The sequence below is a fragment of the Carcharodon carcharias genome, chromosome 16 (genome assembly GCF_017639515.1).
Source record: "Carcharodon carcharias isolate sCarCar2 chromosome 16, sCarCar2.pri, whole genome shotgun sequence".
NCBI lineage: Eukaryota > Metazoa > Chordata > Chondrichthyes > Lamniformes > Lamnidae > Carcharodon > Carcharodon carcharias.
Genome location: NC_054482.1, coordinates 1,937,594 through 1,952,942, shown reverse-complemented (window position 1 = coordinate 1,952,942; position 15,349 = coordinate 1,937,594). Strand labels below are relative to the sequence as shown.

The window sequence follows — 15,349 nt, the reverse complement described above, 5'->3', positions numbered from 1 at the left end:
CAGTAGCAGCAGTGTGTACCATCTACAAGATGCACTGCCAGAATTCACCAAGGCTCCTTCGACAGCAAACCCATGACCACTACCATCTAGAAGGACAACGGCAGCAGATAGCTGGGAGAACCACCACCTGGAAGTCCCTCTCCAATTCACTTTGCACCCTGACTTGGATATATATTGCCGTTCCTTCACTGTTGCTGGGTCAATAACCAGGAACTCCCTCCATAACAGCACTATGGGTGTACCCACGCCACATGGACTGCAGTTGTTCAAGAAGGCAGCTCACCACCACCTTCTCAAGGGCAAGTAGGGATGGGCAATATATGCTGGCTCAGCCAACGAAGCCCACATCCCATGAATGAATAAAAAAAAGTCTGGATGAGAGCTGTGATGAAATTGAGAACCAAGTGGTTCGGGTGGAATCACACTGAATATTGGCAAAGAAGTTGTCAGTGATTTAGAGTTGCTTTATAGCTTGATTGTTACTTCTTCCATTTCTATGCTGGAGGCTAACTGGTCAGTAATTGGTATCTAGAATCATACACTGATACAGCACAGAAGGGCCCATTCAGACAATCGTGCCTGATTCGATTCTTTGGTCGAGCCATCCAACCATGATTAGACTTGTTTTGCTTTTTGTGAATAGGAAATACCTATTAATTTTCGACATTGTTGGGTAGATGACTGTGTCATTCCTGTACTAGAATAGCTAGGCTGGATGCTAGCTATGATAGGTGCAAAGATATTTATCACTACCACTGGAATGTTGTCTAAGTATAGCCTCCACTTTGCCCAATACACCCATCTGCTTCATAATTTCATGTGGAGTGAACCAAATTGGCTGGACATTGGCACCTATGATTGTGGTATATATGTGTGATTATGAACCTGCAGGAAGCAGAGAGAAGCAGTTTATGTGTACTTTTACCCCTTCCCCCAGCCTCAAAATAAATCCTACCTCTAAATGTTCCAAGCTGGCCTCTCCTCTACAATACCAGCTCTGAAAAGTGCAAGCTCCTTTTGTCTACCTAATGTATCTAACTCCAATTCTAGCTCTGAATTCTGCAAGCCAGCCACTGCTCTGACATCAGCTGGTCAAAGCTGGCTTCTCCCCTTTGGTGCAGACTCCAATGCTCTAGACCTGCCTCTTTTCCCTGATGCGAACTCTAAATACTCAAAGGCCACCTCAACCCCTTCTCAAGGCATCAATTTGGCTCAGCTTTTTTGGATTCTATCCCACATATCAAGATGTCTTGCTGTATTAACAGAAAGTTAAAGCAATTGGAGACTTCAGAATCAGAAAGAAAACTAAAGAGGTATTTTTAATATAAAATATATATTTTTAAACTCTACTTTTCTCCTTTCCACAAACATGATTTAAGATAAACCTATATTTGCAAGGAAATTGTCACCTGTAAGATATTTTTAATCTCACCATTTACTTGAATTTTATTCTTACTATCTGAATATCTGTTAATGCACATCTCTATTGGAATTACCTTGTCCTCAATTTATGTTTTTCCCCTAGTGAGTTAATGCATGCATAGTTCTTCCTTTGATCACGTCACATGGTCTTAGAGCCTCCGCTTCTCTTTCTTGTGGGAAGTGGCCAAATTTTCAAATTTACAGATTTGGCCTATGATCTGTCAAGAACAACTGCTCTCCTCATTGCTAATGGAACCTGTTGTATCCATATTTGGATGCCGTTCTGGTGTGATGTGGCAAATCTTTGCTGATCCTGCTTTCCCATGTTGCCTTCTTCTTCTAGTCTATCCTCTGTCCCGATTGGTTAATTAGGTGAACATACAAAGCAACAGTTATGATCAAATTTGCTTTGTTCCACTCATAAAACTTAGCTTCAGTAATGATATAAAAATAGCAGACACACCACGTTACCCCGCTTCTGTAGGCCATCTTATTTAACTTAAGCAGAGTAGATGCTTTGAATTCTATCCTGCGCTCCAGGGCATAACCTCCAACAGTCACAAGTAGTTTTTTTTTTAACAAAGCCTGTCTTTTAGTCTAAAGTGACTATTATCCCATCCTAAAAGATCCACCACTTTAACTTGGCAATGACACTTGTTGAGTTAAAATTAATGCAATTATCACAGCAGCCAGGGGTTTGAGCAATGACTACAATGTCAAGTAATCTTTCATTGTTTACAGGAGGCTGGTTCAGATGCCCTCATCCAAATTCTAATCTATAGCTATCAGACCAACTGTACTGAGAATTAGCCCCTTGAGATCTGCATTTAGTTCAATAGTAGCATTTTTAAAATCTACTACACCAAGGGTCTCCCTGTTATGGCAGTGTCTGAAATCCTGAAATGTGACAGAAGGACTAAATTGATGTTGGAGTGGTTCTGACAGACTAGGAATTAGCAAAGAACAACATAGCCACACCCTTCAACAGAAGTGCTAAATTTTGCTTGACCAAGTTCATAATACTCTTTAGCAGATTCATCCCAAATTGATTGTGGAAAGCCATATTGCATAACATATCTAGACTTCCAAGAAGCTAATGATAAAATGCTGCTTGAGAGCCTTGACAAAGTGAGGTCTCTGAGTATCAGGACTAAGACTTAAATAACAGAAACATGTAGTTGATCACAAAGTTCAATGACATCTATGGGTCTAGCAGCATTTAGGAACAGTTCAAGGGTCTAGGACCTATTGTTGGAAATAACCCTATGATATTTTTCCCATATAACCACTAGTGTTAAGCCAATGGCTATTACGTTGACAAATTTGGAAACAGAAGCACTCTGAAGATATTTTTTCATTGTTTGTATTCATTACTCTAGAAAATCCTCCATTTTATAATTATGCTTGATTAACAAAAGAAAATTAGTTTTTGATAAAAAGGCATTTACATATTGCACAATTAAAATAAGAGCATGATTGAGCAATTATCTCAAAACATAAACAAGGATGTAACAACATTGTTAGGTTTTCTTTCACATTTCAATATTGAATATATTTATCAAAAGTGTTATGTCTCTACAGATCCTCTCTTCCCAACCCCCATATTTTAATAAGGAATAAATGATGGTATTAACACAGAATCACATTATGGCGTAGAAGGAGGCCATTCAGCTCATTTGTGCTAGCTCTCAGAATTTTAACTTAATGCCAATTTCTGCCTTTGCCCCATAACCCTACACATTGGTTCTATCTAAATAATCATCCAATGCCCTCTTGAATGCCTCAATTGAACCTGCCTCCACCACACTTCCAGGCAGTGCATCCCAAATCCTGACCACTCGCTGTGTGGAAAAGTTTTTTCTCAGCTCACATTTGCATTTTTTGCAAAACATTTTAAAACTGTGCCCTCTGGTTCTTATTCTGTTTATGAGTGGGAACAGTTCTCCCTATCTAAGCTGTGCAAACCCCTCATGATTTTGAAAACTTCTATCAAGTCTCCTCAGCTTTCTCCTCTCCAAGGAAAACAGTCCCATCTTCTCCAATCTTTCCTCATAACTGAAGTGTCTCATCCCTGGAACCGTTCTCGTAAAGCTCTTCTGCACTCTCTCCAATGCGTTCACATCCTTCCTATAGTGTGGTGCCCAAAACTGTACACAATACTCCAGCTGAGGTCTAACCAGTGTCCTATATAAGTTCATCATAACCTCCCTGTTCTTGTACTCTATGGCCCTGTTAGTGAAGCCTAGAATACTGTATGCTTTAGAAACAGCTCTCTACCTGTCCTGCCACCTTTAATGACTTGTGTACATATACACCCAGGCCTCTCTGCTCCTTCACACCCTTTAGAATAGTACCCTTTATTTTATACTGTCTCTCCATGTTCTTCGTACCAAAGTGTATCACCTGACAGTTCTCTGCATTGAACTTCATCTGCCACCTATCTTTCCACTCCACCAATGTGTCAACGTCCTTTTGAAGTTCTACACAGTCCTCCTCACAGTTCACAATTCTCTCAAGTTTTGTGTCGTCCGCAAACGTTGCAATTGTCCCCTGCACACCAAGATCTATATCATTCATATATATTAGGAAAATTAAGGGTCGCAATACCAACCCCTGGGGAACTCCACTACAAACCCTCTTCCAGCCCGAAAAATACCCATTAATCATTAGTCTCTGTATCCTATCCCGCAGCCAATTTTGCATCCACGATGCTACTATCCTGTTTACTCCATGACCCGACCCACAAACATTCTCACAAGCCTGTTGTGTGACACTGGATCGAATGTCTTTTGGACGCGCATAAGCACATCGACGGCCTTGCCCTCATCAACCATCCATTACCTCTTCAAAAGAACTCCAGCAAGTTAGTTAGGCACGATTTTCTGAATCAACCCACATTTCTCCATGTGACTATTAATTCTATCCCGAATAATTGTTTCTAGAAGCTTCCCCCCACCACCACCGAAGTTAAACAGTCTGCTCTGTAATTGCAGGGCAGGTCATCACAACCTTTTTTTGAACAAGGGCTGATTGTTTGCAATTCTCGGCCCTACTGCTCCTTTGATACATTTTTTTTTGTCATGTTCCCCCATTATGTCCTGGGCGGCTGCCAGCAATGTCCAGAAGATTAATCTTTAATTCGATCCGCGATGGTTGACAATGTTCGGGTTACATGGGACGGTATTCATCAGGTCCCCAACACACCCCTGCTGGTCACCTCCCTTACCCGGCCCAGCTTCCTGCCGGTTGCCTTGGAAACGAGGGGCGCCTGCGCGGTCTGCTGGGGGGGGGGGGCGCGCGTCGTGGCGCGGTGTCTGCCGGGAAGGGTGCGTGGTCCTCCTGCCCTCGCGGACTCGACGCCAGTGCCAATCGAAGGCGCACGTTGCTGCAGAAATGGCGGGTAGCGCCGGGGAATGGTGTCTGATGGAAAGTGATCCCGGAGTTTTTACAGAGCTGATCAAGGGCTTCGGTATGGCCAGAAACTTTCCGCCTCTCTTCGCGGTGCTTCCGCTGCAGCGGACGCGGCGGGGACGGAGCTGGCGGGCAGCCAGGCTGGGTGAGGAGGAGCTGCTGCTGCTGCCTTTGGCCTGCCAGCTACAACCCCTGAGCCTGGGACAGACGCTGCAGCCAGGCTGGGTGAGCTGCTGCTGCTGCTGCTGCCTTTGGCCTGCCAGCTACAACCCCTGAGCCTGGGACAGACGCTGCAGCCAGGCTGGGTGAGGAGCTGCTGCTGCTGCTGCCTTTGGCCTGCCAGCTACAACCCCTGAGCCTGGGACGCTGCAGCCAGGCTGGGTGAGGAGGAGCTGCTGCTGCTGCCTTTGGCCTGCCAGCTACAACCCCTGAGCCTGGGACGCTGCAGCCAGGCTGGGTGAGCTGCTGCTGCTGCTGCTGCCTTTGGCCTGCCAGCTACAACCCCTGAGCCTGGGACAGACGCTGCAGCCAGGCTGGGTGAGGAGGAGCTGCTGCTGCTGCCTTTGGCCTGCCAGCTACAACCCCTGAGCCTGGGACAGATGCTGTAGCCAGGCTGGGTGAGGAGGAGCTGCTGCCTTTGGCCTGCCAGCTACAACCCCTGAGCCTGGGACGCTGCAGCCAGGCTGGGTGAGGAGCTGCTGCTGCTGCTGCCTTTGGCCTGCCAGCTACAACCCCTGAGCCTGGGACGCTGCAGCCAGGCTGGGTGAGGAGCTGCTGCTGCTGCCTTTGGCCTGCCAGCTACAACCCCTGAGCCTGGGACGGACGCTGCAGCCAGGCTGGGTGAGGAGGAGCTGCTGCCTTTGGCCTGCCAGCTACAACCCCTGAGCCTGGGACAGATGCTGTAGCCAGGCTGGGTGAGGAGGAGCTGCTGCCTTTGGCCTGCCAGCTACAACCCCTGAGCCTGGGACGGACGCTGCAGCCAGGCTGGGTGAGGAGCTGCTGCTGCTGCCTTTGGCCTGCCAGCTACAACCCCTGAGCCTGGGACAGACGCTGCAGCCAGGCTGGGTGAGGAGGAGCTGCTGCCTTTGGCCTGCCAGCTACAACCCCTGAGCCTGGGACAGACGCTGCAGCCAGGCTGGGTGAGGAGGAGCTGCTGCTGCTGCCTTTGGCCTGCCAGCTACAACCCCTGAGCCTGGGACAGACGCTGCAGCCAGGCTGGGTGAGGAGGAGCTGCTGCTGCTGCCTTTGGCCTGCCAGCTACAACCCCTGAGCCTGGGACAGACGCTGCAGCCAGGCTGGGTGAGGAGGAGCTGCTGCTGCTGCCTTTGGCCTGCCAGCTACAACCCCTGAGCCTGGGACGCTGCAGCCAGGCTGGGTGAGGAGCTGCTGCTGCTGCTGCCTTTGGCCTGCCAGCTACAACCCCTGAGCCTGGGACGCTGCAGCCAGGCTGGGTGAGGAGCTGCTGCTGCTGCCTTTGGCCTGCCAGCTACAACCCCTGAGCCTGGGACGGACGCTGCAGCCAGGCTGGGTGAGGAGGAGCTGCTGCCTTTGGCCTGCCAGCTACAACCCCTGAGCCTGGGACAGATGCTGTAGCCAGGCTGGGTGAGGAGGAGCTGCTGCCTTTGGCCTGCCAGCTACAACCCCTGAGCCTGGGACGGACGCTGCAGCCAGGCTGGGTGAGGAGCTGCTGCTGCTGCCTTTGGCCTGCCAGCTACAACCCCTGAGCCTGGGACAGACGCTGCAGCCAGGCTGGGTGAGGAGGAGCTGCTGCCTTTGGCCTGCCAGCTACAACCCCTGAGCCTGGGACGGACGCTGCAGCCAGGCTGGGTGAGGAGCTGCTGCTGCTGCCTTTGGCCTGCCAGCTACAACCCCTGAGCCTGGGACAGATGCTGTAGCCAGGCTGGGTGAGGAGGAGCTGCTGCCTTTGGCCTGCCAGCTACAACCCCTGAGCCTGGGACGGACGCTGTAGCCAGGCTGGGTGAGGAGGAGCTGCTGCCTTTGGCCTGCCAGCTACAACCCCTGAGCCTGGGACGGACGCTGCAGCCAGGCTGGGTGAGGAGCTGCTGCTGCTGCCTTTGGCCTGCCAGCTACAACCCCTGAGCCTGGGACGGACGCTGCAGCCAGGCTGGGTGAGGAGCTGCTGCTGCTGCTGCTGCCTTTGGCCTGCCAGCTACAACCCCTGAGCCTGGGACGCTGCAGCCAGGCTGGGTGAGGAGCTGCTGCTGCTGCCTTTGGCCTGCCAGCTACAACCCCTGAGCCTGGGACAGACGCTGCAGCCAGGCTGGGTGAGGAGCTGCTGCTGCTGCTGCCTTTGGCCTGCCAGCTACAACTCCTGAGAGCCTGGGACGCTGCAGCCAGGCTGGGTGAGGAGCTGCTGCTGCTGCCTTTGGCTTGCCAGCTTCAACCCCTGAGCCTGGGACGGACGGACTGACTGCAGGTCCACTCATATTGGTCGCAATTGCAGCCTGTCAAAGGGGAAAAAAGTGACCATCTCTTAAGCATTAAAGCAAGTGACAGAAGCATCCTGATTTTATCTTTCCTCCTGGGTAATTTGTTTCTCTTGGTTGTCATTTCATTGCAGTTGTTGCCAGCATTGGAACAGGTCAGGTTAGGCCAAATGTTTAAGCTTTGTTCTTTATAGTTAGCTTGGGAGATAGCCGATAAGTTTTCTGTGACGCAACAGGACTTTAATGTTATAAATATTGATCTCACACAGCAATTTCAAAACCATAATAAGACAAAGTTTGACAAGTGTTATGCCTCATTTGTGCTTTGTATATTTTGAATGAAATTGCAGACAACTTAATGCTATCCAGGTGATTTGACTGACTGAAATGTTTAATTGACAAATAATTAAGTAGCCAGTTGATTTATCTTTAAGCCAGCACCTTTAAACAAGTGCTGTATTATTTGTATCTTATCCTGGTGAAATGTCTTGGTGCTTCACACAGTAAATCACTTCCTTCAGCGCAGTGACTGGTATTTAGACAAATTATCACTATTATATGTAACAGAAGATCAGGAACATGTGAGACGGTGTGAGAGAATCAGCAAGAGGGAAAACCTACTTGACCTCGCTCTCACCAGTCTATCTGTCGCAGATGCATTTGCCAATGACAGTGTTGGTAGGAATGACCACTACATAGTTCCTTTGGAGACAAAGTCCTGTTTTTGCACTAAGGACACCTTCCATCTTGCTGTTTGGAGCTTGATGCTTTAAGGCTATCACTGTGCTAAAAGGGCTAGATTCAGCACTGATACAGCAGCTCAAAACTGGGCTATCATGAGGTGTTGTGAGCCATGAACAGCAAAATTGTATTCCACCACTTTGTAAGTTCATGATCTGGCAAATCCCTCACTCTACCGTTACCATCAAGTAAGGGGACCAGTTCTGGTTCAGTGAGGAGTGCCAAGAGCAGCACCCATGCATACCTAAAAATGAAGTGTCAACCTGGCATCAGGATCACTAAATTCTTCCACCATCAGCATCCTGGGCATACCATTGAACAGAAACTTAACCAGACCAGCCATATAAATACTGTGAATGCAAGAGCAGGTCAGTTGCTTTCTAATAAGGAAGTCACACACAATCCTGACTTGGAATGATATCCATGTTCCTTCAATGTCACTGCGTCAAAATCTTTGAACTCCCTCCCCAGCTGCACTATGGGTACAACTACACCACATGGACAGCAGCGTTTCAAGATGTCAGACCACCACCGCCTTTTCAAGGGCAATTCGGAATGGACAATAAATTCTGGCTTTGCATTTGATACTTGCATGCAACGAATGAATTAATAAAATAAGGAATGCTCATAATGAAGCAAATTTTTCACATCTATTTAACAGCATTTATATATTGTTTGCGGGCCCGGTTAGTTCAGTTGGCTAGATGACTAACATGTTGTTCAGATTAATTCCAACAGTGTGGCTTCAGTTGGGACCTGCTCCTCACTCTGTTGTGAAGAGTGGAAGGCAATGGTAAAACAACACTGACAAAACCTGACAAAAAAAATGACTCAGGATGAAGTATCAGTAGACAATGAGCCAAGGACCTGCTTTTGGGCAGGTCCTTGGAATGGGATATATTGCTTAGTATGCAATATTTTGTGCTATAAGTATGCTAAAACACCAGTTATATAATGACTTTCGTAAATGCCAAATGTAAGAAGTATTTCTCGGTTTTTATGTGTCATGTAAACTTACAAAGTGGCACTAGATATGTATTGTGTCTGGATGATTGAAACACTAAAGGTAGGAAAAGAAAGAAAGAGGGGCAGTTGGAAAGCCAAAGCAATTGTAGGTACTTCTGTTTTGATATCCTATTGCTGCATTATATAAAGATAAGCAAGTGGAGGAACTCTGTTATTGTGGAAAGGGCTAAATGAAGGTAAGTGCACTCTCTGTACAAGTCTGAAGGAAAGTCATCTCTGGACTAACCTAGAAACTAACTGGTTGTGAGTGACATTGCTGAAAGTTAATTACCATGTTAACTATGAATTAATATGTGGTACAAACTGGGTCAGCATTAGATATTCTCTCAGCTTCAGTGTCACCTGAAATCTCAAGGAACCCCATGTCCTGTGATCACCAATTTATCTTTTCTCCCTAATATTTATCCATATGATAGCATAACTGGGAGGACAAATACCTTTTTTTGAAATGAGCATCATTTTTAAAGTGCCGTCATGTTTGTTTCTTCTGTCTTCTGAATGGCAGTCTGATAAACATGTCAGTGAGGGGTGGTTAGAAACAACAAAGTGATTTATTTTCAATGAAGACAGTGAATTTCACAAGATTAACACATCTAGTAACAAAATTACAAAAAAAATCACACTGACTCAGTTACCTGACTTCTAAATAACATATTTCTTGCACTCTTCTACTGTCCTTTCTGTGCACATACTCTCAGATAGGGGAATAGGCAAAAAGTGGCAAATGCCATTTAACTTAGATAAATGCAAGTAGGGAGGACTAACACAGAATATACTTATCATTTACAGGAAATGGTTCTGAAAGTGGTTGATGGTGAAAAAGATCTAGGTGTTATTGAATGCAGATGACTGAAAGTTCACAACAGAAAAATTAAGAAATTGGAGCAGGTGCCCATTTGACTCTTCAAACCTGCTTTGTCGTTCAGTACGATCATAGCGCATCTTCTGCCTCAATCTCATCTTCCCAGGCTATGGAATGCATTAAACAAACCTCAAAGTATTCTTATACATAGTTTACCAGTATTTAATTGCAATGCTGTTTTTTTTCCAGGGTGCAAAGGCGTTCAGGTGGAAGAAATATGGAGCCTAGAACCAGAACACTTTGATAAGTTAAAGTAAGTAACCAATTCTGAGTAAAATGCAGCTTGTAACTCTGTAGTATTCAGTTGAAAAACTTGCTAGTGTTTCAGCCCTGGTTGTATCTTGACATACAAAAAAGAAATCAGCACATCAAGTTAAGGGAAGATCAGTAGTCGTAAAAAGCGAGGAGGTTAGCAACAGACTTCAGGAGGATGTGGACAGATAGGAAATCGGCAGACACATGGCAGATAAAGTTTAACACGGAAGTGTGAAGTGATGTGTTTTGGTAGGAAGAATGAGGAGAGACAGTAAATATTAAATGGCAGAATTTTAATGGGAGTGCAGGAACAAAGGTGGTGTCTGTGCACAAACCTTTGTGAAGGTGGCAGGACAAGTTGAGAAGGCTGACTTAAAGAAATGTGATTCTTGGCCTTATTAGACTACGTAAGTAAGGAAGATTTGCTAAACCTTTATGAAACATTGGTTAGATTCCAACTGAATTATTGTGTCAAACTCACCACCACACATTAGGAAGGATGTCATGCCTTGGAAAGGGTGCAGAGGAGATTGAACTCGAATGGTCTAGGGATGAGGGATTCCAGTTACTTGGAGAAAGGGAGAAACCGTTATTATTTTCCTTGGAACACAAAGTTAAGGAATGATTTAATAGAGGTCTTAAAATGACGAAAGGTTTTGATAGACTAAATGAGGAGCAATTGTTTCCAATGGCATGAGGACCAGTAACTAGAAGACACAGGCTTAACGTAATTGGCAAAAAACCTGAGGTGAATTATTTTTACAGAGTGAGATGTTGTGATCTGGAATGCCTTGCTTGACAGGCTGGTGGAAGCAGTTTCAGTAATAGTTTTTAAAAGATAATTGGATGAAGACTGAAGGAGAAAATTGTGAGTCTGTGGGGATAGGGTAGGAGAATAGGACCAATTGGATAACCCTTTCAAAGGCACAGTGAGATGAGTGGCCTCTTTGTGTTGTGTCGTTCTCTGACATTACTAGCTACAGGAATAACATTGTTGGTGTTCTTGTCAGAATTGATTTCCTGACGTCAGTAATTCTGCGTTTAACTTTTCTCCAACTTCTAATCTTAATAGACATTAAAGGTTTTGGTGAGAATTCATCTTTGATAAGATGAATGCATGATTGTGAAACTGCATAATCTTAATGGTAATGAGTTATCACAGTATTAGGAAAAAAGTAATCTGACTATTGCCCTCAGCCTCACCTGTTTCTAATCTAAGCTTTGACACTCATCAAATTCATATAAATGCTTTTTTTATCCTTTCATGGAGATGGGCATTGCTGGCTAGGCCAGCATTTATTGCCATTTTTAATTGCAGTCGAGAAGGTGGTGGTGAGTTGCATTCTTGAATCACTGCAGTTCATATAGTGTAGGTACAGCCACTGTGCTGTTAGGGAGGGAGTTCCAGGATTTTGAGCCAGTGACAGTGAAGGAATGGTGATATATTTCCAAGTTAGGGTGGTGACTGGCTTGGAGGAGAACTTGCAGCTGTTGGTGTTCCCATGTGTCTGCTGCCCTTATCCTTCTAGAAGATAGCGGTCATAGGTTTGGAAGGTGCTGTCTAAAGAGGCTTGGTGAATTGCTGCAGTGCATCTTGGCAGTGGTACACACTGCTTCCATTGTGCGTTGGTGGTGGAGGGAGTGAATGTTTGTGGATGGGGTGCCAATCAAGTGGGCTGCTTTGTCCTCGATAGTGTTAGGTTTCTTGAGTATTGTTGGAGCTGCACTCATCCAGGCAAGTGGAGAGTATTCCATCACATTGCTGACTTGTGCCTTATAGATGGTGAAGAGGCTTTGGGGAGTCAGGAAGCGAGTTACTTATTGCAGGATTCCTAGCCTCTGACCTGCTCTTGTAGCCACAGTATATATATGGCTAGTCCAGTCCAGTTTCTGGTCATTGGTAATCCCCAGGATGTTGATAGTGAGGGATTCAGAGATGGGGTAATGCCATTGAACATCAAGGGGCGATGGTTGGATTTTCTCTTGTTGGAGATGGTCATTGCCTGACACTTCTGTGGCGCAAATGTTACTTGTCAGCCCAAGCCTGGATGTCATCCAGGTCTTGCTGCATTTGGACATGGACTGCTTCAGTTTCTGAGGAGTCGTGAATTGTGTTGAGCATTGTGCAATCAGCAAACATCCCAACTTATGACCTTATGATGGAAGGGAGGTCATTGAGGAAGCAGTTGAAGATGGTTGGGCTAAGGAACTACTGGAGTGATGTTCTGGAACTGAGATAACTGACCTCTAACAACCACAACCATCTTCCTTTGTGCTGACTCCAGCCAGCGGAGAGTTTTCCCCCTTTTTCCCATTGATCCCAGTTTTGTTAGAGTTCCTTGACACCACACTCGGTCAAATGTGGCCTTGATCTCAAGGGCAGTCACTCTCACCTCTCCTCTGGAGTTCACCTGCATGTTTGAATCAAGGTTATAATGAGGCCAGGAGCTGAGTGACCCTAGCGGAACCCAAACTGAGCGTCAGTGAGCAGGTTATTGCTAAGCAATTGCTGCTTGATAGCGCTGTTGATTATCTCTTCCATCACTTTACTGATGATCGAGAGGACTGATGGGGCGATAATTGGCCGGGTTAAATTTGTCCAGCTTTTTGTGTACAGCATATAACTGGGCAATTTTCCATGGTGCAGGATAGATGCCAATATTTGTTGTAGCTGTACGGGAACAACTTGGCTAGAGGTGCAGCAAGTTTTGGAACCTAAGCCTTCAGCACTATTGCCGGAATATTGTCAGGGCCCATAGCCTTTACAGTACCCAGTGCCTTTAGCTGTTTCTTCATAACACGTGGAGTGAATTGAATTGGCTGAAGACTGGCATCTGTGATGCTGGGACCCTCCAGAGGAGGCCAAGATGGATCATGCACTGTAGCAAATGCTTTAGCCTTATCTTTTGCACCGATGTACAGGACTCCCCCATCATTGAGGATGGGGATATTGGTGGCGCCTCCAGCACCAGTGAGTTGCTTAATTGTCCATCACCATTCACGACTGGATGTAGCAGGACTGCAGAACATAGATCTGATCTGTTGGTTGTCGGATCGCTTAGCTCGTATATCACTTGCTGCTTAACCAGGTTGACACCTCATTTTTATTTATGCCTGATGTTGCTCCTGGTATGCCCTCCTGCACTCTTCATTGAACCAGGGTTGGTCCCTGACCTGGTGGTAATGATAGAGTGGGGATATGCCGGAGAATGAGATTACAGATTGTGTTCGAGCAGATGATCCACTGCGACTCATGGATGCCCATTCTTGAGTTGCTAGATCTGTTTGAAATCTATCCCATTTAACACGGTGAGTTAGAACCGCAGAACACGATGGAGGGTATCCTTAATGTGAAAGCAGGACTTGGTCTCCACAACGACTGTGTGATACTGTTATGGACAGATTCATCTGCAACAGGTAGATTGGTGAGGATGAAGTCGGGTATGTTTTTCCCTCTTGTTGGTTCCCTCACCGCCTGCTGCAGACCTAGTCTAGCAGCTATGTCCTTTAGGACTTGGCCAGCCAGGTCTGTAGTGGTGCTACCGAGCCACTCTTGGTGATGACATTGAAGTCCCCCACCCAGAGTACATTCTGTGCCCTTGCCACTCTCTTTGCTTCCTCCAAGTGGTGTTCAACATGGAGCAGCACTGATTCCATCAGCTGAGGGAGGGCGACACGTGATAATCAGCAGGAGGTTTCCTTGCCCACGTTTGACCTGATGCCATGAGACTTCATGGGGTCTGGAGCCAATGTTCAGGGGATTGGCATTTGGTAATAGTTGACAGTGTTTGGAGAAAGAGTGTTCCTACTTGGAGGGCTTTGCTGTTTTTTGAAGGTTTGTTACAGAGTTTCGAAGTGCAGTGGATTACATCTTTAAAAATGGTTAATGGCTTTATGACCAATTCTTTGCATGCTTTTTCATTTATTGTACCAAATTTGATCTCTGCAATTTTAATTTTGCAACTGGTAAAATCACTTAACGAGAGAGAGTTTATTGTGCAGCAGGAATTGTTGATGCAGTTCTTAATTGTGTTCTATTTGCACATACTATTTTGGAGGGGTAGCAGTAACCAATTTAGATTGTAGGTGGAGGGGAAAGGCTTTAGCTTATTTCCAGTGTCTGGGTGGAGCAGGAAAGCTGCTCACAGCAGAATCAGTTCCAGAGACCGATGAAGCAGTACAAGGTGAGAGGAGAGCATTGAGGCCAGCAAAGCAGACAGGGCCAAAATTACATTGTGTGGCTGAAATTATGAGGTTTTGGGAGTACATAAATCCTAGAGCACAGTTGGTGCTGGCAAACTAGTGGAGGCAAGTATAGAGGCATAGAAATTGAATAAACATGCAACAAAATCTACCAAAGAATCTTAAAAAAATTCAAAGTAATTGGCAATAGAAACATAATATAAGTTTGTTATGATGGGGAAGGTCTAAAACGGCATGTAACTAATCAAGATTCAGGAGTTAGGCGAGGGGAGCAGGAGTGGCTACACTATATCTCGTGGCAGTGTCTGTAGCCACATTGTTGCGGGCAACTGTGTGGCAGAATCCATTTCTAACTGTTTATATTAGTGAATTTCAGTGTTCATAATTAGTGTGAGCAAAATCGAGGGAATGGGAAGTAAGGTTTGTGAACATGAAATGCATGCCCTATACAGGGATTTTTTAATTTCCTCTATTATAGTGAATATAAATACTATTTGGACAATGTCAAAAATAAGTTGCTACTCTGGCTAAAATGATTTATAATTTTTTTCTCATTGAACCTGGAGCACTAATGTTGCACTCATTAATCTCTGAACTTCATTGTGCAGCGATGGCAAGGTGTATAGCACCAGATTATTCAAAAATGACCAATAGTTGAATAAAGCAACTTCATAATATTAGGTGCCTGTTATTAAATCTATTAAAATGCCCTTGAATGATTGTAATGTAGTCATCTGAACTTCTATATTCAGATAATAGTGGTAAACATAAAAAAAACTTGACCTTTGCTATTGTGATTGGTGAAATAAATGAACATTCTTTGTGCATTTGGACCTTCCTGAAACTTTAAAAAAAAGCAATTTTTCTCTCATCTGGAAACAGATTTACTCCGAATATTCCACAGCAGATTGAAAAAAATGTGCGGAAAATTTCAAGATTGATTGTTTTCGAAACCAACAAACCGAAAATGTACCCTTTTTTT

General features: G+C 45.4%; 1 protein-coding gene across 3 annotated transcripts in view; it reads left to right on the top strand.

Annotated features, from left to right (window-relative positions):
• Positions 1-4,744: 4,744 nt before the first annotated feature.
• The window catches only part of uchl5 (ubiquitin carboxyl-terminal hydrolase L5), a 48,260-nt gene continuing 37,655 nt past the window's right edge, over positions 4,745-15,349 (top strand). For all 3 annotated transcript variants that reach the window (XM_041208286.1, XM_041208285.1, XM_041208287.1), the window contains exons 1-2: positions 4,745-4,891; positions 10,099-10,162. In XM_041208286.1, the coding sequence (XP_041064220.1) occupies positions 4,816-4,891; positions 10,099-10,162 (140 nt within the window). In that variant the 5' untranslated portion in view covers positions 4,745-4,815. The remainder of the gene's footprint in view (positions 4,892-10,098; positions 10,163-15,349) is intronic.